Genomic DNA, 22,961 nt, shown 5'->3' with positions numbered 1-22,961 from the left:
TCAGGAGGGCTCCCGAGGCTCCCGGAGAGATGCAGAGCTACCAACTCACCCTGTCACCCCCGGGGAAGTCTGATGGGGCTGGGGAGGGCGGCGGGACCCCAGGAACCCACCCACCACCCAGCTTTCCAGCTCCTGACACCGGCTCTTCCTCTCTGCAGAGTGGGGGAGTGGGGTCTGAGACCGACCAGCCCCCAGGAGCCACCAGATAGAGGGATGGACAGAAGCCACGCGGGCTGCCAGAGCAGACACACAAGGGCCCCAGGCTGGCAGGGCTGGCCCCCTCAGACGGCCACCTGCACCGCGCCCACGGTGCGCCTCCCGCTTTGGCAGAATGGCTTGGCTGACACATCGCTCCCACGAAGTCTGGCTCCTGCTCTCAGGAGGGTTCTTCTGGGCGCTCACCCATGATGGGCCCTCTCTTAATATCGAGGGCCTTTCTTGCTCCCCGCCCCCCAGCCCTGGGCAAACACCCGCAGGGCCGGGGCCCTGCAGTATCGTTGTGATCACCACCAGGGTCCCTCGTCACTGCCAGGGGCAGGCAGCTCACAACCACCGCTTCTGGAGGAGGGCCACTTGACAGGCAGGAAAGCTGAGGCCCGTGCTTTGCAGCACTTTGGAGGGCAGCTGGTCCGCTCACTCCCCGCTGGTGAAGCTTCTGGATTCGCTGGGCTCTAAGCTTCGTTTGCATGTTTAGGGGCAGGGAGTGGCTCAGAGGCCTGAGGCAGCCCCTCAACCTGCTCACCTCGGGAGGCCCAGAGGCTGTGTGCCCAAGGTTCATCAAGTGCCAGGCCATCTCACGTGATCCCCAGTCGTGTGGTGGGAGGACCAGGAAGGAGGGTTATGGGCTTAAATGAGGCTGTCTGGAGGCTACACGGCCGTGGAGCCTTGCGGGCAGGCTGGACCCCAGTGCTGCCCCTGCCCCGGCCCAGTTCCTCAGCTGAGCTGGCCTCCGGGGCGGGGCAGAGCAGCAGCTGGTATGAGACAGCAGCCCGGGCATCCTGGGAGCCAGGCCTCTGCCCAGGAGGACACGCGGCTGCTCTCTGGGCTCCCACGGGCTGCTGCCTCAAGCCTGGAGCTGGGTGAGTCCAGGGCTCAGGGCCACCTCCTTTCCAGTCCTCCCCCATTGCTCTAAGCCTGTCCCTCCAATCTCGGCCACCACGGAGCCGTGACTCCCACCTTGGGGGAACCCCTTTCCGCCCCCCCACCCCCTTTTTGGGGGCACTGGCCCTCCCCATGCACCAGCTCCTGCCCCCCGCCCAGTCTCTGCCTGTACCTGCAGGTCCATCAGCTGAGCCCTACACGCTGTGCTGTCGCGTTGTCCCTGCAAGGGCTGCTGACTGCCGAGCGCCCTGCCCCTGGCCTGACCCCCCGCCCCCACCCCCCCACAGGCTTCCCCGGGCAGCAGTGACCCCGCCCACCTGAATTCGATGCCCTGGCCTGTTTCCCAGGTCCACCCTCTCCTGGCTTTCTCCTTCCTCTCCCCAGGGAGGACCCCGGTCTCTCCCCTGTCCACTCCGGCCTTATGTTGGGGGCAGTTTCCCACTCCCATCACCGCAGTCTCCTCTGGCTCCGCCCACACCCACTGTCGCTGGCTGCATCTGCCCCAGAGGTCTGCTCCTGGGCTCCTCGGGGACATCCCGCCACATGGGGCTGCCCACAGCCGGCCTCGTCATCTCCCCACGGACCCCCGAGCTGCGGTGGCATCTCCACCCACCCAGATGCCCGAACGAAACCAGCTGGGCCCCCACCCCGCATCAGCACCCCCCTCACCGGGCCGTGGCTCAAAAAGAGATGAACAGAGGAAGCACAGTGGACAGCCCCAGCCCCGGCCCAGCGCCGCGCCTCCCCGCCGTCTCTGGGATCTGCTCACTGTCTCCCCAGCAGGGACCCTGGTGGAGGGGACTCTGTCATGTGGGAAAGGTCTATGAGGCTGGGCCCCAGGGACCACTGACCTCCGAGAATGGCCCCTGGGTCGTCAGGGTGGATGGATGAGGATGGGACGCCCAGGGGGATCTGAGCTCAACGCAGGGAGCGCTCTTGTCACCCGCCCGCGCTGGGTCGTGGGGGTCAGGAGGCCTCCTCTCCCTCCGCGGGCTCAGCCCAGGGCCAGTGGATCACGGGAGCCCTGCCGGGTGCTAAATGGTCCACTGAGACGTCGCCGCCTAGAGACCCTTCTCTGCCCCAGTGGCCCCCGCTCAAGTCCCACCTGCTCCCACGCAGAGCAGGCCCAGGCTGGGGTCACCGCTCTTCCAGCTGGAGAGCGGGGCCCAGAGCCCTGTGGCCGTCTTGGGGAGCAGTGGGATGGATGCTCTGGGGGCAGCGACGAGGGGGTGAACGCCCCACCCACGTCCTTCACACCTGGGCGGTGGGTGGGGAGGGAGTCCAGAGACCGGATCATATGGGGGCAGGGGCACGTCACAGCAGGGGCAGGGGTGCCAGCAGCTCACAGTGGACACGTCAAAGGAGGGACCCTCAACTCTGCCCTGGAAACCCAGGAGGCCTTCTTAGAGGAGGGAGCGTCTGAGTTGGGGCCTGTTTTGCCTGGAGGGCAGAAGGAACAGCATAGGGAAAGCCGGAGGCATTGGGAGGGAGAGCAGAGGAGGGGAGGCAGAACGGTTAGCTCGTGGGGGCACCCGCGGGGCACAGATATCTCCGCTTTCCCGGGACTGCCTGCCCGTCCCTAGGAGTCCCCGCCACCTGCCCCCACACCCCAGCCGGCCACCTTACCACCATCGCCAGGCTTGACGTGAGGGTGGCTTCCCGCAGCTTTGGTGAGCTTTGTGACATCTGCTGCTCTGGTGGCGGGGGACTTAGATCAGCCGACTCCAGCTGCAGCACGGAGCCCACGGGGACTGCGACCCATCGCGTCCTGAGCGTGACCACCTGTATCCTGCGATCACCAGTCCCACAGGGTGGCAAGGCAGAGCGCCCTTGGCTGAGGCTTGGTACACAGTGACCTTCTCCCCGACCCTCTAGCTCAGAGGTCTTGAGGGGTCAGACACCCCCAGGGGAAGGAGAGGGGCCTCCGAGAATGGGAGCGGGGCACTGAGTGGGAAGAGAGGGTGCCATTACGCAGAAGTTGCCCTCGGCTGGCCCCTGTCTGTGTGTCCGTCTGTCTGTCCCCTGCGCCTATCTGTCCCTGTCCAAGCCTTGCAGCGCCACCAGGGCAAGGGCTTCGGAGGATGCTCCCACAAGTCCAGATGCCCAGCAGGCTCCAGCCACTGCATCACCGTCGCCACCGTGAGTAGGGGGGTACAGAGTGGGCTGGCCACAGCCCCCCGGCCCAGTGAAGGACGCCAGACACAAAAGACTCCATTTACTTGAAATGCCCAGAACAGGCAAATCCATAGAGACAGAGGATAGATGAGTGGCTGCAGGGGTTGGGGGAAACAGGGGGCTTGCAGGGGACAGTCAAGGGGTAGGAGTTTCTTTTTGAGACGATGAAAGTGCTCTAAAACTGACTCTGAGGTTTGCGTGTATCTGAAAATATGCCGAAAACACCTCACATGGGTGAACTGCATGGTATGGGAAGTACACCCAATAAAGTGGTAAAAATCAAAAAAAAAAGAAAGAAAAAACATTTAAAGAAAAACAGCACTCAAATTCAGGTTGAGAAAGACTCATGATGATGTAAAAATCTGAAAAGAAACGGTGTGAAAAAATAATAAGCAAAACTAAAAGAAGACGAGGTAGGAAGCATTTGCTACACGTGAGAAAAGGTGAATTCCTTTCCTACATAAACTACAAATCCACAAGGAACGGGCAAGGACGTGAGCACATTCAAGGAAAAAGACATTCAGCACGCTCCCAGTCAGAGAGCAGCGAGGTAAAGGAAGCAGCATCTTAAATCTTGAGTAAAGAAATGTCTTGGGCAGGACGATGATGCCAGCGGCAGGGGGCGCCCTCCGGGTGCCCTCGTGGGAATCCGGGCAGCCTCCTGGAGGCGCTGTCTCTGAAGCTGTACGACGTCCCTGGATGCTGAATGCCGGCTCCCCAGATAGCAACACACACAGCGGGGGACGCGAGGGACATGGGGTGATGCGCTGATCGGTGGGACGGAGGCATGTTGAGGGGCCTGCTCGGTGATGGAGGTGGCACGGTGCTCGACGGACCTGGCCCCGTGCGTGAGACCCACTGCCGTGGCTAAAGGCCATGGAGACTCTGCAGCGGGAGACGCGCACAGCAGCGTTTTGAGCACACACTGAGCAGCCTGAGTGTCCCCGGGACAGGGAGCGACCCATCAGGGCCATGCCACCAGGCGCGGCTGCAGGGAGAAGACACAGGTCACAGCCACGGCCCCGGGAGCCCGTCACACGGTCCGTGCAGTTTCTTCACAACTTAGAAAACATGGGTTTAAGGGCCCTCAGTCTGCTCTGCCGGACACAAGAGGCGCACGGGGTGGGGACACCCCTTGCCATCTTGGGGGCCCACAGAAACTGCTCCGGGGAGACCAACCCACAGGCAGGCTGGGGAAGAGGCCATGCTGGGTAGATGGAGCAGCAGAGCCCTGAGCCTGGTCCCACCCTGAGCCCTGAGCCTGGTCCCACGCTGAGCCCTGGTTCTGGTCCCACGCTGAGCCCTGACCCTGGTCCCACGCTGAGCCCTGAGCCTGGTCCCACCCTGAGCCCTGAGGCTGGTCCCACCCTGAGCCCTGAGGCTGGTCCCACTCTGAGCCCTGAGGCTGGTCCCACTCTGAGCGCTGAGCTCTGATCTGGAGGCTCCTGGAGGAACAGAGAGAAGGGTGTAGCCCTGTTAGCTAGGAGGCATCCTAGGCAGAGCAGCCCAGACCCTGGCTGGGGCACTTCCTCCTCGCCCTAACTAGACAGCTGCCACTTTGCAGAAGGGTTCAGCCTCTCCAGTGGGGTCAGGCAGAAAACACTAGGAGGAGCTAATGCCCCTGGGGCCAGGTATGTTCCGGAAGGAAAGCACAGGTGGGGCCCCTGGGTCTGAGGGCAGGAAGGCGTTGGGCTGGGCCAGCCACAGCAAAGGAATGGGGCTGGACCCAAGCAGGAACCTCGGGTGTGGTGGTGGTGTCTTACCCTGTGAGCTGCACCCAGGTCAAGCTTGGTGGCCGGGTGAAGAGCAGAGTCAGACAGGCCTGGCTGCTATCCTGGCTGTTGCCAGCCCTCGTCGGGTGACTGGCCTGTCAGCTCGCCGCTGGAGCCTCCCATCCTGCATCCAGAATCCAGGCGTTAGCACTGGGCACCATCCTCGGCTGTACTGAGAAAGAGAAGACCCAGCAGGCGGAGTGTCTGACACATTCTGGGTGTTGAGGGAAGGCTAGGTGCCCCCCACCCAGTGTCCAGGGAGACACAGGCCCTCCCAGTCTCGGGGTCAGAGACCAGACCCCGAATGGAGCTGAGACCCAGGGACTAGAAAAAAGCCATGGGGGTGGGGGAGGGTGTCCCAGGACAGAATCTCAGCCACGGGGGGAGGGGTGGGACGGGCGTCCCTGGTGCAGGAAGGGCAGGAGCAGAGTGGAGGGGAGACGTGGACGCTCTGGGAGAAGATGGAGGGGTCCACTGAGGCCGCCGGGAGCCAGTGCTGCGTCTGGGCCCAGCAGGCCGGGCCTGTCAGCTACCCTCCCCCGCCCTGCCAGGGTGTGCTCTGCAGCGGGGCCTGGAGGAGGGGGGACAGGGTCCCAGGCGGGGCACACCCTGGAGAGGCTGAGGTGCGGGCCCCCTGGCGTGTGCTGGGGGTTGGGGGGGAGGAGCAGTGACTGGAGCGGCTTGAATCTAGGACCCAAACCACATCTCCCGGGTCGGAGCCTGGGGCAAGGGCCTTCCTGTCAACTTGGTGACCTGCCGTGGGGCAGGGGGACCCCTGCCTGGGGGCAGCCCCTCGGCCCCATTAGCATCACCGGCGTGGCCCGCCCCTCCAGGGGACCCCAGGATGAGCGTCCCCAAGGTGACCCTGCCCCTCCCCTCCCCCCCACCATCCAGGACCTTTCTGTTGACCCAGCTCTTTCCCTGTCTTTGTCACCTTAAGCCTCTGAGCACATTTTGGCTGGCTGTCCAAGCAGCCATCACTACGCGCCATGTGACCACCTCAGAGAGGCTGGGCGCTGGGGCCTGGGCCACCCTGGGAGGATTCGAACAAAGAACCACTAGACCAGGAATCTGCCCCGGAGACAGGAGTGGGGACCCAAGGCCGGACAGATGCCTGAGAGAGGCAGGCGTCCGGGTGCGGGGAGCCCCTTCCCGTCCAGGTAGTCTGGGGGTCTTTCTTAGGTGCAGTGATGTCTGAGTTCAGGGGGAGGGAGAAGGTGAAGAACCCCACCGAGGGAGTTACAGAGGTGCTCGGGGACCCCCGCACCCCTAAGAGAGGGCTCACGAGGGTGCAGGGAGAGGCCCGGACCGTGGGAGGCGGAGGAAGGAGGAAGCGGTGGCGGGAGGGGGGGCACAGAGGAGCGGGCGTCCGGGTGGAGGCGGGCGGGGCTCTGCACCTCGGGCCACCCTCGAAAACCGATCCCCCTAATCTGCTCAGCTGACTGGTCGGTGCGGCTGCAGGGGGTGTGCACCACCCCTGTGGACAGGCCAGGACCGCGCGCTGCGGACCAGACCATGTGGGGGACACGGCTGCTGGTGCTGGTGCTGGCCCCCCTGCTGCGGGCTTGGTGAGGCGTGTGGGGCGGCCGGAGGGGGCAGCGCCCGGGGGTGGGGGGTGGGGGAGGAGGGGAAAGCAGGGAGGCTAGGAGCCCTGGCGTGAGAAGGGAGAGCCGGCAGTGGGGTGGGCCCGGCACAGAGGGGCGCCTGCGGCCTGAGCAAGGCTGAGGCGGGGTGTGGCGGGACGGGGCCTCCCCCAGGACCGAGACTGGCAGGGCGGTTGGTGGCCAGGGCCCTGGGCGCCCACTGGGGAACGGCCCTTCGTCGGGGCGTGGGTGCCGGGGAAGGGCTCTCTGCTGGGCCGGGCGAGCAGGGTCAGAACCGTCTCCCGGGTTGCGGGGCCGTGATGTGGGGGCAGGTCTCAGGAGGCGCTTGGGGACACCAAGGAGGCACCGGAGGTGGGGGTAGCAGGAGACGGAGACCAGACATATTGGGGCACTTGGGGTCTGAGAGACTTCCCAGGCCCTCGGGGGGCCCACACCAACCAGAAAAGGACGCAGGGCCCCCCCCCCCCCCCCCCCCCCCCCCCCCCCCCCCCCCCCCCCCCCCCCCCCCCCCCCCCCCCCCCCCCCCCCCCCCCCCCCCCCCCCCCCCCCCCCCCCCCCCCCCCCCCCCCCCCCCCCCCCCCCCCCCCCCCCCCCCCCCCACCCCCCCCCCCCCCCCCCCCCCCCCCCCCCCCCCCCCCCCCCCCCCCCCCCCCCCCCCCCCCCCCCCCCCCCCCCCCCCCCCCCCCCCCCCCCCCCCCCCCCTCCCCCCCCCCCCCCCCCCCCCCCCCCCCCCCCCCCCCCCCCCCCCCCCCCCCCCCCCCCCCCCCCCCCCCCCCCCCCACCCCCCCCCCCCCCCCCCCCCCCCCCCCCCCCCCCCCCCCCCCCCCCCCCCCACCCCCCCCCCCCCCCCCCCCCCCCACCCCCCCCCCCCCCCCCCCCCCCCCCCCCCCCCCCCCCCCCCCCCCCCCCCCCCCCCCCCCCCCCCCCCCCCCCCCCCCCCCCCCCCCCCCCCCCCCCCCCCCCCCCCCCCCCCCCCCCCCCCCCCCCCCCCCCCCCCCCCCCCCCCCCCCCCCCCCCCCCCCCCCCCCCCCCCCCCCCCCCCCCCCCCCCCCCCCCCCCCCCCCCCCCCCCCCCCCCCCCCACCCCCCCCCCCCCCCCCCCCCCCCCCCACCCCCCCCCCCCCCCCCCCCCCCCCCCCCCCCCCCCCCCCCCCCCCCCCCCCCCCCCCCCCCCCCCCCCCCCCCCCCCCCCCCCCCCCCCCCCCCCCCCCCCCCCCCCCCCCCCCCCCCCCCCCCCCCCCCCCCCCCCCCCCCCCCCCCCCCCCCCCCCCCCCCCCCCCCCCCCCCCCCCCCCCCCCCCCCCCCCCCCCCCCCCCCCCCCCCCCCCCCCCCCCCCCCCCCCCCCCCCCCCCCCCCCCCCCCCCCCCCCCCCCCCCCCCCCCCCCCCCCCCCCCCCCCCCCCCCACCCCCCCCCCCCCCCCCCCCCCCCCCCCCCCCCCCCCCCCCCCCCCCCCCCCCCCCCCCCCCCCCCCCCCCCCCCCCCCCCCCCCCCCCCCCCCCCCCCCCCCCCCCCCCCCCCCCCCCCCCCCCCCCCCCCCCCCCCCCCCCCCCCCCCCCCCCCCCCCCCCCCCCCCAGCCGCCACACCTCTGCCCATTTCCCAGAGGAGGAAACTGAGGTCGTCCCAAGAGACAGAGCAACACGGAGCGGGGGCGGAGGGGCCCGCGGCCTTACTGTGCACACGGGCGGCTTGGGCTGCCGTGGTGGGGGTGGGGCACCGGCGGAGTGAGGGGGAGAGGGGCAGGCTGTCAGCCCCGCCCCCTCCCCCCGCGCCCCGCAGCCTGGCCCACTCTGTGCGCCACATACCTCCTGGCCTGAACCCTGACCCCCCCTGCAGCCTTTGGGCCCTGCATTTTGCTGGTGAGGACGCCGAGGGGGTGCTGTGCCGCAGCGAGGTCCTCTGGACCCCTGCCAGGCCCTTTGCTACAGAGGCCTGGTGCCTCCGTCTCCCCGCCCCTCCCCAGCACCCTCAGAGCTGCTTTACCTCTGCCTTGGCCTTGGCCGGCAGGCTGAGCCCATCCCCCCAGGGGCCCACTCTGCCTTAGGACTCGGGGACCCCAGCTCGCAGCTCTTGAATCCTCCCGGCGTTTTGGTCGGTGGATGACCGGACCCTGGGTGGCGTTGTCCGCCTCAAACCCGGGCCTCCGGGTCGGAGGGCTTGGGAGGGACGGGGCCTGCTTGATCCGTCCCTCCTTGTTCCCCAGGGGTGGCCTTGCGATGCTACAGCTGTCCCGAGCCCTCGAGCGTGTCTAGCTGTGTCACCACCACCACCTGCAACGCCAACGAGACCATGTGCAAGACCACACTCTACTCCCTGGAGATGGGTCAGTGGGGCTGGGTGGGACAGGGCCGGGGTCCCGGGGTCAGATCTGCCTCCAGCCCGGGCCCCCCGTGGGCAGAGAGCAGCCACCACCTTCGTCATCTCCAAAAAGGGCTTTTGGTCCGAGCAGCCGGGCCTCCCTCCCTCCCTCCTGCCTCCCTCCCTCCTGCCTCTCTGTAATGGGAACACTTTTCAGCCTTGCTGGGACGTCACTGGGGGTGGAGTGGCCTCACCCCTCGAGGCATCCTGAGCAAGTCACCTGGCATCCCTGGCACAATGGTGGTGGGAGGAAGGAGGGGCCGGGTCACGGAGGGACTGAGACCGGGGTGGTGACCCAGAGTGTGTGCTGCTGAGGTGGCTGGGCTGGGGCTTGGAGGTCGAGGAGGATGGGGTCACAGGCCAGCCTGACGCCAGGACCCCCGTGCCCCCAGTGTACCCCTTCCTGGGGAATCCACAGTGACCAAGTCCTGTGCCAGCAAGTGCCTGCCCTCGGATGTGGACGGCATCGGCTGGACCCGGCCCGTGTCCTGCTGCAACACTGACCTGTGCAACGTGGACGGGGCGCCTGTGCTGGGCAGCCCCCACGGCCTGGCTGTCACCCTCCTGCTCGCCCCCCTCCTGAGCCTCCAACTCTAGATATCCTCCCCCCTCCCCCACCCCCCCACCCCCCCCACCCCCTGCAGCCCCGTGCCGCCCAGCCCTGAGGGCCCGTGAAGAATCACGCCTGCACCAGGCCTCCTGCATCTCTTTTCTGGGCGCGGACCTAGCCTGCTGGGACGGGGAGGGCCGCCTGCTGCGTCTCTGGCTCCGTCAGCCTTGGCTGTGTCCCCCTCAGCCCCTCCAGCCCTCCCACCCCATCTCCCCGCCCACCGCTGCCCAGCCCCGCCACACAGGCGCTCTCGGGAGCCGTCTCCCCTCGCCCACGTCACTGCCCCGTCCGTCCGCGTGCCCTCCCTCTCCCTGTGGCGTGGGAAACGGGGACCGTCACTAGCCCTGGGACGCCCACACAAACCAGGCAGGTCTCTGCCCTCCTGGCCTCGGGGGCTCCGGGGGCCTGACTGGGGCAGGACAGGCAGTGGGGCCCCATGGCCGCGGGGAGCACCGCGTCCACCAGGACTGGATCAGGGTGGCTTCTCGGAGGTGGGGGCATCAGGGCCGCCCTTGAATGACAGAGACGCTGGCTGGGTGGAGGGCAGGCCCGGCCAGGTGTAGGTCCGGGGGGGCCAAGAGTGGCCCGGGATCTGGGATTACTCCGTGCAGCGCCCCACGGCTCACTGGCCCAGCCCCTGAGCAGGGCCTTATCTCGTGGTCAGGCCTGTGGTGACACGGGCCCCGGAGTCACGTGGTGGAGGCTGCTGAGAGGAGGAGGCTGGCGGGTGGGCTCCAGGCCCTCTCCAGGCCCAACCTGGAAAGCCCCCCAGCCCCGCCCTCACCACGCCCCCCTCCAATGGCCTTGGGCCATCTCCAAAGCCTCCAGACCATCTCCCCAAAATGCCACCCACCCAACAGGCCTCTCACACCCCTCCCCATGCATACACAGTCTATAAGCACTCAGCCCAGGCCCGGGCACTTGAGGAAGGATGGACTCAGGGGAGGGCAGGTACCCTGGGGCCCTGGGATCTGCCCCTCCTCTCTGCCCCACCGTCCTAGCCCCACCACGCTCCAGAAGCTTCTCCTAGACCCCTGGGTGGGTGGGCCCCTGGGATCTGGGAGGGCCACCAGCAGCCAGCACCTCTAGCCAAGTTGAGATGGGGCTGCATATCCTTCCTTCCGCACCACAGGGTGCCCCCCGGCCCACAGTCCTGAGTCCAGAGAGTCACCCCCTTTAAGGGTCTCCTGATCCTGGAGGGAGGGAGGCAGCAGCCAGGACTCATAGTCGGGTGTCACTGAAGGCACCCCAAGCCTGTGGGAGAAGAGACCAGTGGCCTAGAAGGCCCCCCTGTCCCCTGGAACTCCACACCTCTGCTTCCTTTGGGCAAGACTTGCAGTCCAAGCTAGCTCCCCGGAGGAAGGACCCCCACAGACCCCCTGCTTGGAGAGCACCTTGGGTAGACCCCCTGGAACGGCAAAGAGCCGGGGGGCCAGGAACGTTCAAACGCTGTCTTGGTGCCACACGTGGGGTGGTGAGCGCTGACCTTGTCAAGGGGGAGACACTGTCCTCAGTCACCCCTCACACCTCTCACCTGGGCTTTCTTGTGTCTCTCACAAAAATGAGGAGGGTGGCAGGTCACTTGGCCTTAAAGCCTGGATTGAGACTCAGTAAACACACACACACAGCCCTACAGGCACACACGGGAAGGCCGTGTGCCCATCCTGGCCACTCTTTCCGTCCCCCCACCCCCCACGGCACCCTGCTCCACCTCCGAGGTCTTCCAGCTCCTTCAAAGCCGGGGCAAAGGCCCTTCCCAGGTAGCCTCCCCCGACGGCACACGGGGTCTCCCGACCTGGAGCCCAGCCCAGCCTGCCTCTCGGCACACCCACCCCACCGCTGCCCCACGTCCACCCCCACTGTGACCCTCACTTGCTGGTTCTCGCAGCTGCCTCTGGGTTGCTGATCCTCTGCCTGGTTTACACACAGAAGAAGGGGTCAGGGTGGCTCGTGAGAGGACCCGGTCACACAGGAGCTCAGGGGAGCTGGACCCACTCGGTCTATGAGGCTCCAGACCAGACTCTCCCCGACTCCTCTCGCAAAGTCCTTTGTGCGTTGGTGGCCCAAGCCCCAGGGAAGGGCTGCCCAGGTGCTGTCTGTGCCACACCTGCCACGTGCAACCTGAGCATTTGATTTGCATTAACCTCGGTCTCTCCCTTTGCACACAACGCCCTCCCTTCATTTCCTTGCAACCATCAGGCCACGTGGCCAGGTCACTTCTGCCCTCACAACGGCCCTTCGTCCCTAGTCTCATCATACAAACAGAAATCCAGTTCAGAGAGTCACCCCAAGGCCACACATGGAGGCAGCAAGGCCAAGGCCCAGGCCTCCTGGGTGCCCGCCCGGAGCTCTTCCCGGCATTTCACCCTGCCCCGAGATTGGGGTTTAACTGCCTACCCTGCAGCAGGGCCCACCCCCACCCTCCACACAGCATACATCCTTTCATCCGCCATCTTCCCAACCACTTGTTCTTTCATCCACCATCTACCCTCGCTTTCCAACCAGCCAGCCCCTACTCAGGCACTGTCCATCCACCCATTCTTCCCTCCACCCATCCATTCTCTCAAACATCATCTATTCACCCATTGATTTTCTCAACAATCCATCCACCCATCTTTCCATCCATCCACCCACTCACCCACATCCATCCATCCATCCATCCATCCATCCACCCATCTATCCATCCATCCATTTTTCCATCCATCTACCCATCTACCCATCCATCCATCCATCCATCCACCCATCTATCCATCCATCTTTCCATCCACCCACCCATCCACATCCAGCCACCCACCCACCCACCCATGCACCCATCTATCCATCCATCCATCCATTTTTCCATCCATCCATTTTTCCATCCATCCATCCATCTACCCATCCACCCATCTATCCATCCACCCATCCATCTTTCCATCCACCCACCCATCCACATCCAACCACCCACCCACCCATCCACCCATCTTTCCATCCATCCATCCATCCATCCATCCATCCATCCATCCATCCACACAACCACTCACTGAGCCCTCAGAGGACAGAGAAGCCACAGAGACTGGGATACCAGAAAGGACTCTGGGTGAGAAGCACCTGGACTGGGCCTTACAGTACAGGGGAGATGGGAGACCAGAGAGGCTACTCAGTGAGAGGGAGAGCACAGGCAAAGGCGTGGACATGGGAAAGTGTGTGGTGGGAGGTGGGCAGTGAGGAGGATCCAGGAGCCTGGGGGGTGGGCAGAGCCCTCTTGTTTGGGGCCTAGAACCAGGAGGCTCAGGCTTGGTCTAAAGGCCACGTGTGGGGAGGGGGTTGGCAGTGAGGAGGGGGCTGGTCCAGGGCACCACGCTTATCAGCCCGAAAGGGGCCTGGTGGGCCCACGCCACCCACCCCCCCTCCCCCCACCGCCGCCAGGCACTCATCTGCTCTGCACCTGGCCTGACACCCCACCTCTGGGCCTCCTCTCTGGTGGGCCCTTGGGTCAGGTATACACCAGGTAGAGGACGTCAAGGTGTAGAGGAGATGGGCCTTGGCCTGGATAGGTTTCAGATAGACATTAGTCCAGGCCAGAGCCTGACAAACAGGCCAGGCTACAGGGCGGGCCCAGGGCAGGCTCCGGCCCCACAGGGGCCTGCTCCCTGAGGGCCTGTGAGTGCGTTGGCGTCCACGCAGCCTCCCGCCAGCCGTCTCCCACTTCTGCCCGGCCACCCTGCTGACTCACACGCCACTCCCACAACCACCCAGAGTGGGTATAAATCCCCACTGGAGGCCAGCAGAGCCTGCCGTCCTCCCGGCGCCCGAGCACGAGGAATGGCCTTCCCCAGGGCCCTGCAGCTGCTGCTCACCACGGCCTTGACCGTGAGCTTGGGTGCGTGGGGCAGGGGCAGCGGGCTGGCGAGGGGCCCTGTCTCTGGTCCTCGCTCGGCCCAGCTCCTCAGTGCGGAGGGGGCTGTGGGGGGCTCTGTGTGGAAGGCCTCCTCAGGCCCCCGACCGGGCTCACCTCCCTCCCCCTGAATGAGCCTCCCGGTCCCGTCCCGCTTCACCCAGGACAGGGGTCACGGCCCGCTCTCCAGGGAGGGAAACCGAGGCTCGGGTAGAGGGACGCAGCGTTCGAGACTGCGCTTGGGGGCCTGGGCCTGAAGGGGCTCAGCGGGGTGAGCCCCTCTCCCGGGGAGGGACGGGAGCAGATGCTCCGCAGGTGGACCCACGGGGAACGGCGCAGGGGCTGGAGCACCCCTGGCCTCCTCTGCAGCCCTCCCCCCTGCCTCCAGGCTGGGTGTCGAGGCCAGGTGATGAGGGTCTGCCCCTACCCCTCTCCCAGGCGAGGCCTTAAGGTGCTTCACCTGTGAGCAGCCCACGGCCCTTCCCTTGTGCAAGAACATTACTCACTGCAAGCCAGAGGAGACAGCCTGCAAGACCTCGCTGCTGACGGTGGAATCAGGTGAGGCTGGGGGCAGGGCCCAGAGGTGGGGGCCCAGGCTGGCTCTGCTGGGGTGTAACTGCCTACCCTGCCTGCGTCAGCCTCAGGCTCCCAGCTCAGGGCCACGCTTGAGACCCCAACGGGGGTCTGGGGGCCCGGGTGACTTCCCAGGGCGGCCGTTAGTTGGCGGGCCTCAGGGCAGCACGGGAGGGGGCAGGAAGGGCAAGGGCGAGGGCACAGAGGCCGGGACAGCTGGGGAGGGCGCTGGGCAGTGGGGAGCAGGCTCTGACGCCTGCCCCCCCCCGGCAGAGTTCCCCTTCCACCAGGACCCTGTGGTGATCAGCTCCTGCTCCAGCTTCTGTGAGCCCACTGACCCAGACAGCATCGGGGCTGCCCGGCCCATCTCCTGCTGCTCCCATGACCTCTGCAATTCCGTGGGGGTTGCCAGGCTCAGTGCTGGGGCCCTGGCCACTCTGGGGGCTGTACTCCTCGGCCACCTCCTTTCCTGAAGAGCCTGGCGTGCCCCCACGGCCCGAGCTCACTGGGCCTCCGGTTACTCACGGGACCCTAGGAGAAAGAACCGCCTGGGGGCACTCACTGTCCCAAACTTACAGAAAATAAATAAGCTGAGGCTGGAGACAACCTCTTTCCTTCTGCCCGCTGAGAGGCCACAGAGCCTCCTTCAGGCGGCTGGGTGGAACCTGGTGAGCCTCGTTCTCACCTAGGGCCATTCTGACCCATTTCACAGATGGGAACACAGAGGCTTGGGGGAGAAATGCTTCCTGGGTCAGACTTCCTGCATGTCAGACCAGGCAGGACCCATTCCTCAGCCCAAGGAAAAGCTGACCCTGCTCCCAGAACCTTCCCTGAGATCCTCCCCACCCCCCGCCACCAATGGGGAGGAAACCGGTTGGAATCCAGTTTTCTCCACAGGCAGGTATGCCTGTCCAGCCCAGGGCTGCCACAGCAGTAAGGGGAGGATGGGGAAGAGGGCGTATGGCCTCAGACAGCCTGCCTACCCAGGCTGGCTCTTCCGAAGTGTGTAGGGGTGGGGTGCACCTGGGTTGCTGGCACCCGTGCTTGTCCACAGGCCTCAGTCACCTCCTGTGACTACGGGCCTACCACACCCTGGGCCCTGGGGACAGCTGAGACGAGACTGTGCACACAGAGCACGAAGGCCGCGCCAGCTCATCCCAGACCCCTCAGGGCCGGCTCGGGGCTCCAGGCCGTGCTGGGCCTGCAGCACTCCGAGGGCTGGCCGGTCTGCCCAAGGATGGGCAGCCCCCGGGAGCCCAAGGTCCCAGGTTCCCGCTCCTCCCTCACGTGGCTTCCAGCTGTTCCTGGTGGTCACTTGCTCCGGCCCCACTGTAGGGAGGTGGAGGCAGGAGCTGGAGTGACCCCAGGGTGTCACTGCCATCGCGCCTCTGGGCTGGGTACTTTCCACATTCTGCACTGTGGCCAGGCTTCCAGACAGCCCCCAATGGACCCTGAATTTGGAGGCCGGGGGCCGGGGCCACCCCCTCATCGTGGGGACTCCGAGGCCACGTCACCCCCAGTCAGCCTCACCAGCAGAGCGACAGGGAGGGTACCTCTGGGCCCTGCAGGGGTGCAGAGCAGGTGAAGCAGGTGGGGTGGCTCGGCAGCCGCCCGTCCCCAGGGAAGGCGCGTGGGTGGCAGCAGGCACCTGCGGGGCCTCCGCCTCGCCCCGACGTGGCCCGCAGAGGGCACGTGCCCCTTGCCCCGCCCCTGGGCATCCGGGTCACAGGTCCGCCCTGCCGGCACCTCCACCAGGAGCTCAGTGAGGTGGCCTGAGCCCAAGGGGGCCCACGAAGCCCCCGCCCCGCCCGCGGGCCTGGGGACACCCACTAGCCCGCCCCCCCCCGCCCCCTTGGGAGCTGGGAAGGCTGCGGTGGAGGGGCCTCGGGGGCGGCCAGAGGGCGGCCACGGGGGGGACGCCAGCTGCTCACACCATCTGTGGGCACGCCCACCTCCAGTCGCGGGGAAGCTGGGGGGTCACAGCGGACGGTGAAGGCAGGGGAGATGCCCACGAAGGGCTACCAAGGCTGCTCGACCCTCCACCCCTGCCCACTGGCAAGGGAAAGGAGCAAGGGTCCCTCTTCCAGTACACTAAAATTGAGCAGAGCAGCGATGAGGCGGCGGAGCACTGCCACGACTCTGCCCCCTGCCCCAAACCATGTCTTACAGGCACGTGGTGGGTGGGAAGCCAGCTGGGGAGCAGACACCTCACAGACCACACGGGGCTGGGGGGTGCTGGAGCGGACGTCCCGAAAGCCTTCAGACTGCAGGAGGGGAGGAGCGTGGCCCAGAAAGGAGAACCAGCGCCCGGCCCATGGGTGGGCTGAAACAGTCACTTGAACGTCTCAACAAAATCGGCCGGTCCTTTGGACCAGAGTGGGTCCCCCCAGAAGAAGCAGGCTGCAGATACACGTCCAAAGCCCCAGCCCTGACCCCGGGCCCCCTAGCCGGCAAGGACCCTCCTCCCCGCTGCTGCTGGTCTGTCCTCCAAATGTGGACCGAGAGGCTCCCCTCCCCGCCACACCGCCCAGCTGGGGTGGTCTCCCTGAAGGGGACACAGAAGTCCCCATGTCCCTGAGGCAGTCGCATGCAGCCCAGATGCCCCTGACCATCTCGAACACCCCTTCACATACGTGTGCGCACTCAAACACACATGGTGCCAAGCAGGGCAGACCACACCCAGGAACGCCCATCCTGCCTCCCCAGGGCCCCAGCCAGCCCCTTGGGACCACTGACTAGCCCTGCCCGGGCCCAGACCACCTGCACGCACTGTTCCCTGTGTATGGTCCCACCGAGGAACCTGTCCTGTCTGGCGATGCTCAGCTCAGACACCTAACACGATCCCCCAACCTCCCCATCCCCAGCCCCTCCGGACCTGTGCAAACACCCCTTATACAAAGAGAAACAGACATTCTGAGTGGCGGCCCATGTGCCCGCCCCCCGCCCCCCGCCACTGGCTCAGGACAGGCAGGAGGCACGGCACGGCGGGTCCCAGAACCCTCAGGCTGCCCCAGAAGGTGGAAAGGGCCGAGGCCTCAGCCCCCCCCCCCGCCCCCACCGGCAACAAACCGCTGACCTGCTCCGCGCCTCTCCAGCCCCGCGGGCCCATCACGAATGCCTGCTGCAAACCCGGCTGCTTCCAACTGCCCTTCTGTCCCAGGTCCCAGTGCCGGGCCCTCCTGGGCGGGTGCCAGAGACCAGACACCACACATACCCCCATCACTCACCTGCCTTACGTCCCAGGGGCCTCATTCCCCGCGCTCTTGGGGCAGCCTGCAGAAGAGCCCTATGCCCACCCTGCCCCACACACATCAAGGCCCACTGACCTCTGCCCCACCTGCCACCCCCCACCCTGCCCAGGGGTCCCAGGAGCCTGGGGGTCCAGACCCAGAGCGTGGGGCACGACCTGCCAAGCCCCTGTGGAAAATGACAGATGAGGAGAGGGCCAGGGCTGGAAGGGACGTGGGGCAACTCCTTTCTGGCCTTGACCCCATGTTCTGTGGAATGGACACAGCATCCCAGCCTGCCGGCATGGTCCCCAAGCTCACCCAACAATCCCGAAAGCACCCCCACGCCAGAAAACACCCCTGGGGGACCAAGGCTTCAGAAAGGAGCACTCCCCAGCACACTCATGTGAAGACCCTTTACTCTTGAGCTTTCTTTAAATAAAACAGAAACAGTGCAGTTCTCCCACGGCAGCTGGGGCAGAGGACACTGTGGGGGCAGGGGCGAGTCAGGCGCGTGGCTGTGCTCCTGGCTCCGGGGGGCAGCAGCGGTGGTGGACGGGGCAGCGAGGGGGCAGTTCCGGGCCCTGGAGGGCCGGCGGGGGCAGCGGCAGGGGCAAAGGGGAGCGGGCACCCCGCCCCGGGCAGCCCCGCCACGGGCGAGCGGCAGTCGCACACCCAGGGCCCTGCCCTCTGTCCCCAGCCTGCCAGCGACGAGGCCCACCTGCTTTGGTCGTGCAGCTCTGGAGGCTCTGGGCCAGGGCCCGCTTCTCTCCAGGCCTCCCTTTCCCCAGCGGCAAGGCGGGAGACCGGGCAGGAGCGGGAGGCCTCAGCCGCGTCCCAGCAGGCTGGGGACACCGCAGGAGCCCCAGGAGCAGCTGCCAGGACAGAGCTGCTCAGGCAACGCCAGGGAGACCCTCTCCAGCCTCAGCGCGTTGAGGGAGGCGGCTCTGAGCACAGGAAGGAAGACAGTCAGCAGCGGGCAGGAGGTCAGGCACGGACAGCCCCGGCGGGAGGGCAGACGACTGAGGCGCTACAGGCCCAGAGAGGGCAGGACCCCAATCGGGGTCACACAGCATAGGCCTGCGGGCGCTGAGGGGTGCGGCTGGGTGAAGGCACCCAGGCAGAATCCCACTCCCAAAACCGCCTCAGCAGCAGGCCCCGACTGGGACACCCCCAGCTACGGCAGCTCGCCACCTGCACAGGAGCCCCTGTGCCACCCGACCCGCGCTGGCCCCAGGCGCTCCCCAGGGCCACAAGCCTCTGCTGCAGGCCCTACCCCCACCCCAGGAACGCGGTGGCCAGGCTCCCTCCTGAGTGCCCTTGGGTCAGCCCGCCTGACCCCTGGCCTGCCACTCTGCCCTGGGCCTGCCCGTCCCTCACTCGCAGCCAGAGCCATCTGCCCTGAAATGCTGCTCTGATCCTTCCCAGCTCCTTGCTGTGCCCGCGTCAGGTCCCCAGGCCCTGGCCAGCCCCAGCCCTGCCTCCAGGACTGCTCCTGCCTCACCGCCGTGGCCGCTTGGACTCCACGCTCTGATGCCTAAGGCAACCGCCGGTCCCCTGCTCCAGCACTCTCTCCACTCGGCGGCGTATGGAAGCCTGGCTTCCCCTGCAGGGCTGGTGCCCCCAAATCCCGCCCCCGCCCCGACCCGCTGCCTGCATGCCAAGGCCATCGTCACCACCCTGAGGGCAGAGCTGGTCTGTGTGCCTGTGTCACGCCATCCATCCCAGGCTTGCTGTGGGGTGGGGCCTAGAGGAGCATCAGTGATGGGGGCAGGGGGAGGGCCTTGAGCGTGTGAAGGAGACTGGGCCGGTCACCAGGCCACTCCGGCTCAGGGAGAGCCCAGCCCAGCCAGCCCATTCTGCGAGCTCTGCCCCCTGGCAGGTGGGGCAGGGCGGGCAGCTGCCCCCAGGTCAAGGCTGCCGGGCAGGGCGGGCAGGCCGGGCGGGTAGGCCGTGGTGGTCACTGGTCCTTTGCGACATCGTGGAGCCCGCTCTCGGCCCGGAGCAGCTGGCTGCTGGCCTCGTTGTAGGCGATCCAATGCTGCAGGTCGGCCGGCAGCTCCGGGGGCTCCACCTGCAGGGCAAGATGAGGCTGAGGCTCCCACGGGCCACCCGCCGCCGCGGGGACCAGCAGGGCTGGGGGTGGGGCAGCCAGGTTCCCGATGCCCTGCCAGGCCCCACCGTGCTCGCTCCTCCCCACCCCAGCGCTCAGGACGCCACCCTGCCTTTGTCAGACCGGTCTGTCCCACAAGGTCACAACTGAGCCCTCTGCACATCCCCAAATCTGGGGCAAAAATCTCGGAGGCCAGCTGGTTGGAAGCGGTGACGGGAGATGGGAGACCCAGAGCAGCCAGGGGCCCACCAGAGTCAAACCCAGGCAGGGGATGGGGGGGCAGAAGCATTGTCAGAGCGGCTCTGGCAGGAGAGCCCTGGACAGGGCCTTGCCTGAGCCCCTCTCTTTCTCGGCGCACCAAAGGGAGCTGGGCGCCACCTTCCCAGGTCAGCGCTGGGCCTGAGCACCGCGTTCCCACGCCCGCCTGCTCAGCCACACCAGCCGCCTCCCTGCAAACGTGGCCACCATTTTGTGATGGGGGAGGGGATGAGGGCCAGGCTGGAGGGGTCTGAGGACGTGCAGCTGGGTATTGGGGGCTCTCAGGGATGAGGGGAAAGGCCACGTACCTCAGGGCATCAGGGAGGCTGGGCAGAGGTTCTGAGAGCCAGGTCACAGGGTAAGTCTGGGCTGAGCAGGGCCCAGCTCTGCTCAACGTCCAGGCCTGGCTCTTGGGAGCATCCTCGTCCCCGCCCAGCTCTCCCCACAAGGCCGTGCTGCCCCGCGCCAGCCTTTCAGCACACAGATCCCTGGCCACGGGCTCAGCCTGCCCTACACTAAACCCGAGACTGCAGCCGGTACCATTCTGGCCCAGGGGCGCGGGCTGGGTGGCTCCTGGCCATCTGTGGCTGGGCATCCTCGCCTCTCCTGTGGACCTTACCCATCTGCCCACGCCTGAAGGCACTCTCGCCTGCAGGAAAGCGGCCTTGGCTCCCTCTCCTCCGCCTTTTGGTCGCAGCTCTCAGCCCATCGATTTAAAGCCTCAGTGGCCATCCCCTCCCAGCCTCCTGACAGATGAAGGGACGAGCAGAGCCTCTTTGTGGGTGTGGGGTGGGAGGGATCCAGGCCCTTTGGAAAACCAGGGGCCTGGGCCTGTGGCCTGCTGTGCAGGCTCAAGCAGTTCACATCGCCTTTCTGAGCCTGTTTCCCCATCTCTGATATAAAGGAAAGGCTGGCCTCTCGTGACTAACGTGAGGCTGTCTCTCCTCTGCTCCTGTCCAGAGCCAGAGAGGGCAGCACCCTGCCTGAGGGCACCTAGGCGTCCAGCAGGCCCTGGCTTTGGCATGGAGGCTCCAAGCATGTTTTTAGGAACCCGCCTGCAGCAGGAGGCTGCCCTGGCAACTGTCACCGCAGCAGCGGCCCCAGGGCCCAGCTGCCATGCTGCAGCAGCAGGCCGTGCTGTGCTGGGAGGAGCAGGCCCTGGGGAGGGGCCTTGAGATGCCGGCAAGTACTGCAGCCTTCATTTCTCCAACTGGAAAAAACAGAAAGGCCTGCAGCTCTATAGGGCTCAATCCTCACCCCTAACCCAGGCGATGGTGACCCAGCCCCTCAGATCTAAGCTGGGTGAACGGGGTCTCGGGTCCTTGAGAACTCCCAGCAATCTCCTCTCACAGACAGCCCCTCCTCCCCACACTCCTACTACATCCAGCACCAAGGACCAGTGGCTCCACACTCCAAGCCACACTTAAGACTCCTTGGGAGAGGCCTGGTCTGGTACTCCCTGTTCTGGAAAAGGTGGAGGGTGGGGCAGGGACCCTTGAGGGGCCAGGTTAGTAAGAGATGGCAGGAGGGGAGCATGCGCAGTCCGACTGCAAAGAGTTGCTCAGGGGACCCCGAGCGGTCCCGAGAAGAAGGGCATCAGTGAAGAAGGCCCTGGGTGCAAAGGGAAGGGCTGGAGTGGCGTCGGGCAGGACAGGGGGACGCCCAAGAGGGGCGGGCAGCAGGCCCTCCCCAGCGGCTGCGCGCAGGGGCCAGGGGTCCTCGGGGTCCGGCGGGAGGAGGGCAGCCGGGGCGGGGGACGCTCACCCTGCGCCTGCACAGGTGCTGCACGACGCGCTCCGGCGAGGTGCCCAGCACGTGCTGGCGGGAGCGCAGCAGCGCGCACACGAAGCCGTCGCGCAGGCTGATGAAGCGCGCCTCCAGGTAGAAGGCGCGGTCGTCCCAGCCCAGCAGGCGGGTGCGCACCTCGAACGGCTCGAGCAGACGCAGCGATCGGCGGTAGCGCGCGCACGACGCGGCCAGCACGGCGCGCGCCCCGAGCGCGCGCAGGGCCCCGAGCACGCCGCAGCGGGCCAGGTGCGCGGCGCGCGCCACGTCGGCCTCGCGCAGGTAGCGCGCGTTGTTCATGTGCAGCAGCAGGTCCAAGTCCGAGGGCAGCACGCGGCCCGCGTAGCTCTGCTCGGCCAGCAGGTCGCGGACGCGGGGCTGCAGCAGGCGCGCGCGCAGGACCGCGCACGGCACGCGCACCAGGTACCAGCCGTCCAGCCCCGCGAAGTAGGCGAGCGCCAGGGCCAGCACCGCCACGAGCAGCCCCAGCATCGCGGCGGAGCCCCGGGCGCCGGCGCCCACCCAGCACGCCGCGCCGCAGCCCGCCGCGCTGTGCCCGCGCTCCGCCTGCCCGCCTGGGAACCGCCGGGCGCGGCGCGGCCGGAGCCAACCATCGCGCCAGGCCGGCTGAGGGGGGCGACGCGCCGGAGGCCGCAGGCGCCGCGGGCCGGAGCCCGCCCCGCCCCGTCCCGCCCCCCCTCCCCGCTCTCAGTGGTCCGGCCCATCCCCGAGCCCGCCTCTTCTTCTTTTCCCCGGGCGGGCGGGGCACAGGGCGGCGCTCCGAGCGCCACAGCGCCGTCTGGCGGGCACGCCCGGCGCTGCAGGCGCGGGGGAGCCCCGGGCCTCCCGCAGCGTCGCCCCCTCTCTGGGAGCGCTAGCCCCTGGCGCCTCTCCTTGGACTGACCCCGGAGATCCCGCCTCTGCTCTGGGAGGGTCAGAGTGTCCAGCACCGCCCCGGCCCCGGCTGTGGAATTTTGCAGGAGAAATGGACATGGCCCGGTCCTCTGCGGCGCTGCCTGGAGACTCCTGGAAACCGAGCCCCCTCTGCTCCAGAACCTCCGGGGGCTCCCCACTTCCGCAGGGCGACAGCCGCATGTGCGGCGGATTCAGGGAGTATCTCGGTCTGGCCCGGGTACACCTTTTCCGTCTCAGCCTGTAACCTCGTTAACCCTCCCCCCACACTCACCCCTCCTCCCCCCCCCCCCCCCCCGAGATCCTGATAGGCACAACCTCATTTCCAAGCATGGCCATCCTTTGCGCTTTTGGAAACGCGAGCAAATACCGTCCGGGATGGAGAGGGAGGAGTCAGTAAATGTAAATGACTCAGCAGTGGATTCAAAGGTGTCTTGCCGTAGGCACTCGGGACGCCTGGCCGTCCTGTCCCCCTTCTCTGCGAGTGCGGGAGGAAAAGGCCCAGAGAATGCCCGGCCGGCCTCCAGGCCTCTCCAGCGACGACGGCCACCTCCTTAGGTCAGTACTGGAGTCCTGGGATGGGTGGGTTTAAGGCGTGATG

At 67.7% G+C, this 22,961-nt stretch overlaps 2 protein-coding genes and 1 pseudogene across 6 annotated transcripts; 2 read left to right on the top strand and 1 right to left on the bottom strand.

Annotated features, from left to right (window-relative positions):
* The first annotated feature begins 976 nt into the window (after positions 1 to 976).
* Positions 977 to 9,605, top strand: LOC130854323 (keratin-associated protein 16-1-like; annotated as a pseudogene).
* On the bottom strand, positions 1,399 to 22,112 carry THEM6 (thioesterase superfamily member 6). Of its 5 annotated transcripts, XM_057735959.1 has the most exons (5): positions 21,428 to 22,112; positions 18,014 to 19,366; positions 5,040 to 5,215; positions 2,728 to 2,890; positions 1,399 to 2,541 (listed from the first exon to the last, which is right to left on the bottom strand). In XM_057735959.1, exons 1-2 carry the CDS (start codon positions 21,938 to 21,940, stop codon positions 19,253 to 19,255), a joined length of 627 nt encoding a protein of 208 aa, XP_057591942.1. In that variant the 5' UTR covers positions 21,941 to 22,112; the 3' UTR covers positions 1,399 to 2,541; positions 2,728 to 2,890; positions 5,040 to 5,215; positions 18,014 to 19,252. The 5 variants fall into 5 exon arrangements, with proteins under 5 accessions (XP_057591942.1, XP_057591941.1, XP_057591939.1 ...); XM_057735958.1 differs by having other exon boundaries at positions 1,399 to 2,890; XM_057735956.1 differs by lacking the exons at positions 1,399 to 2,541; positions 2,728 to 2,890 and adding an exon at positions 3,302 to 3,638.
* LOC130853694 (secreted Ly-6/uPAR-related protein 1-like) lies at positions 13,320 to 14,671 on the top strand. The gene is made up of 3 exons (XM_057735962.1): positions 13,320 to 13,477; positions 13,931 to 14,050; positions 14,339 to 14,671. Exons 1-3 carry the CDS (start codon positions 13,420 to 13,422, stop codon positions 14,536 to 14,538), a joined length of 378 nt encoding a protein of 125 aa, XP_057591945.1. The 5' UTR covers positions 13,320 to 13,419; the 3' UTR covers positions 14,539 to 14,671.
* Positions 22,113 to 22,961: the final 849 nt, after the last annotated feature.

This window comes from Hippopotamus amphibius, chromosome 5 (assembly GCF_030028045.1).
Source record: "Hippopotamus amphibius kiboko isolate mHipAmp2 chromosome 5, mHipAmp2.hap2, whole genome shotgun sequence".
Lineage (NCBI taxonomy): Eukaryota > Metazoa > Chordata > Mammalia > Artiodactyla > Hippopotamidae > Hippopotamus > Hippopotamus amphibius.
This window is presented reverse-complemented; position numbering and strand designations above follow the sequence as displayed.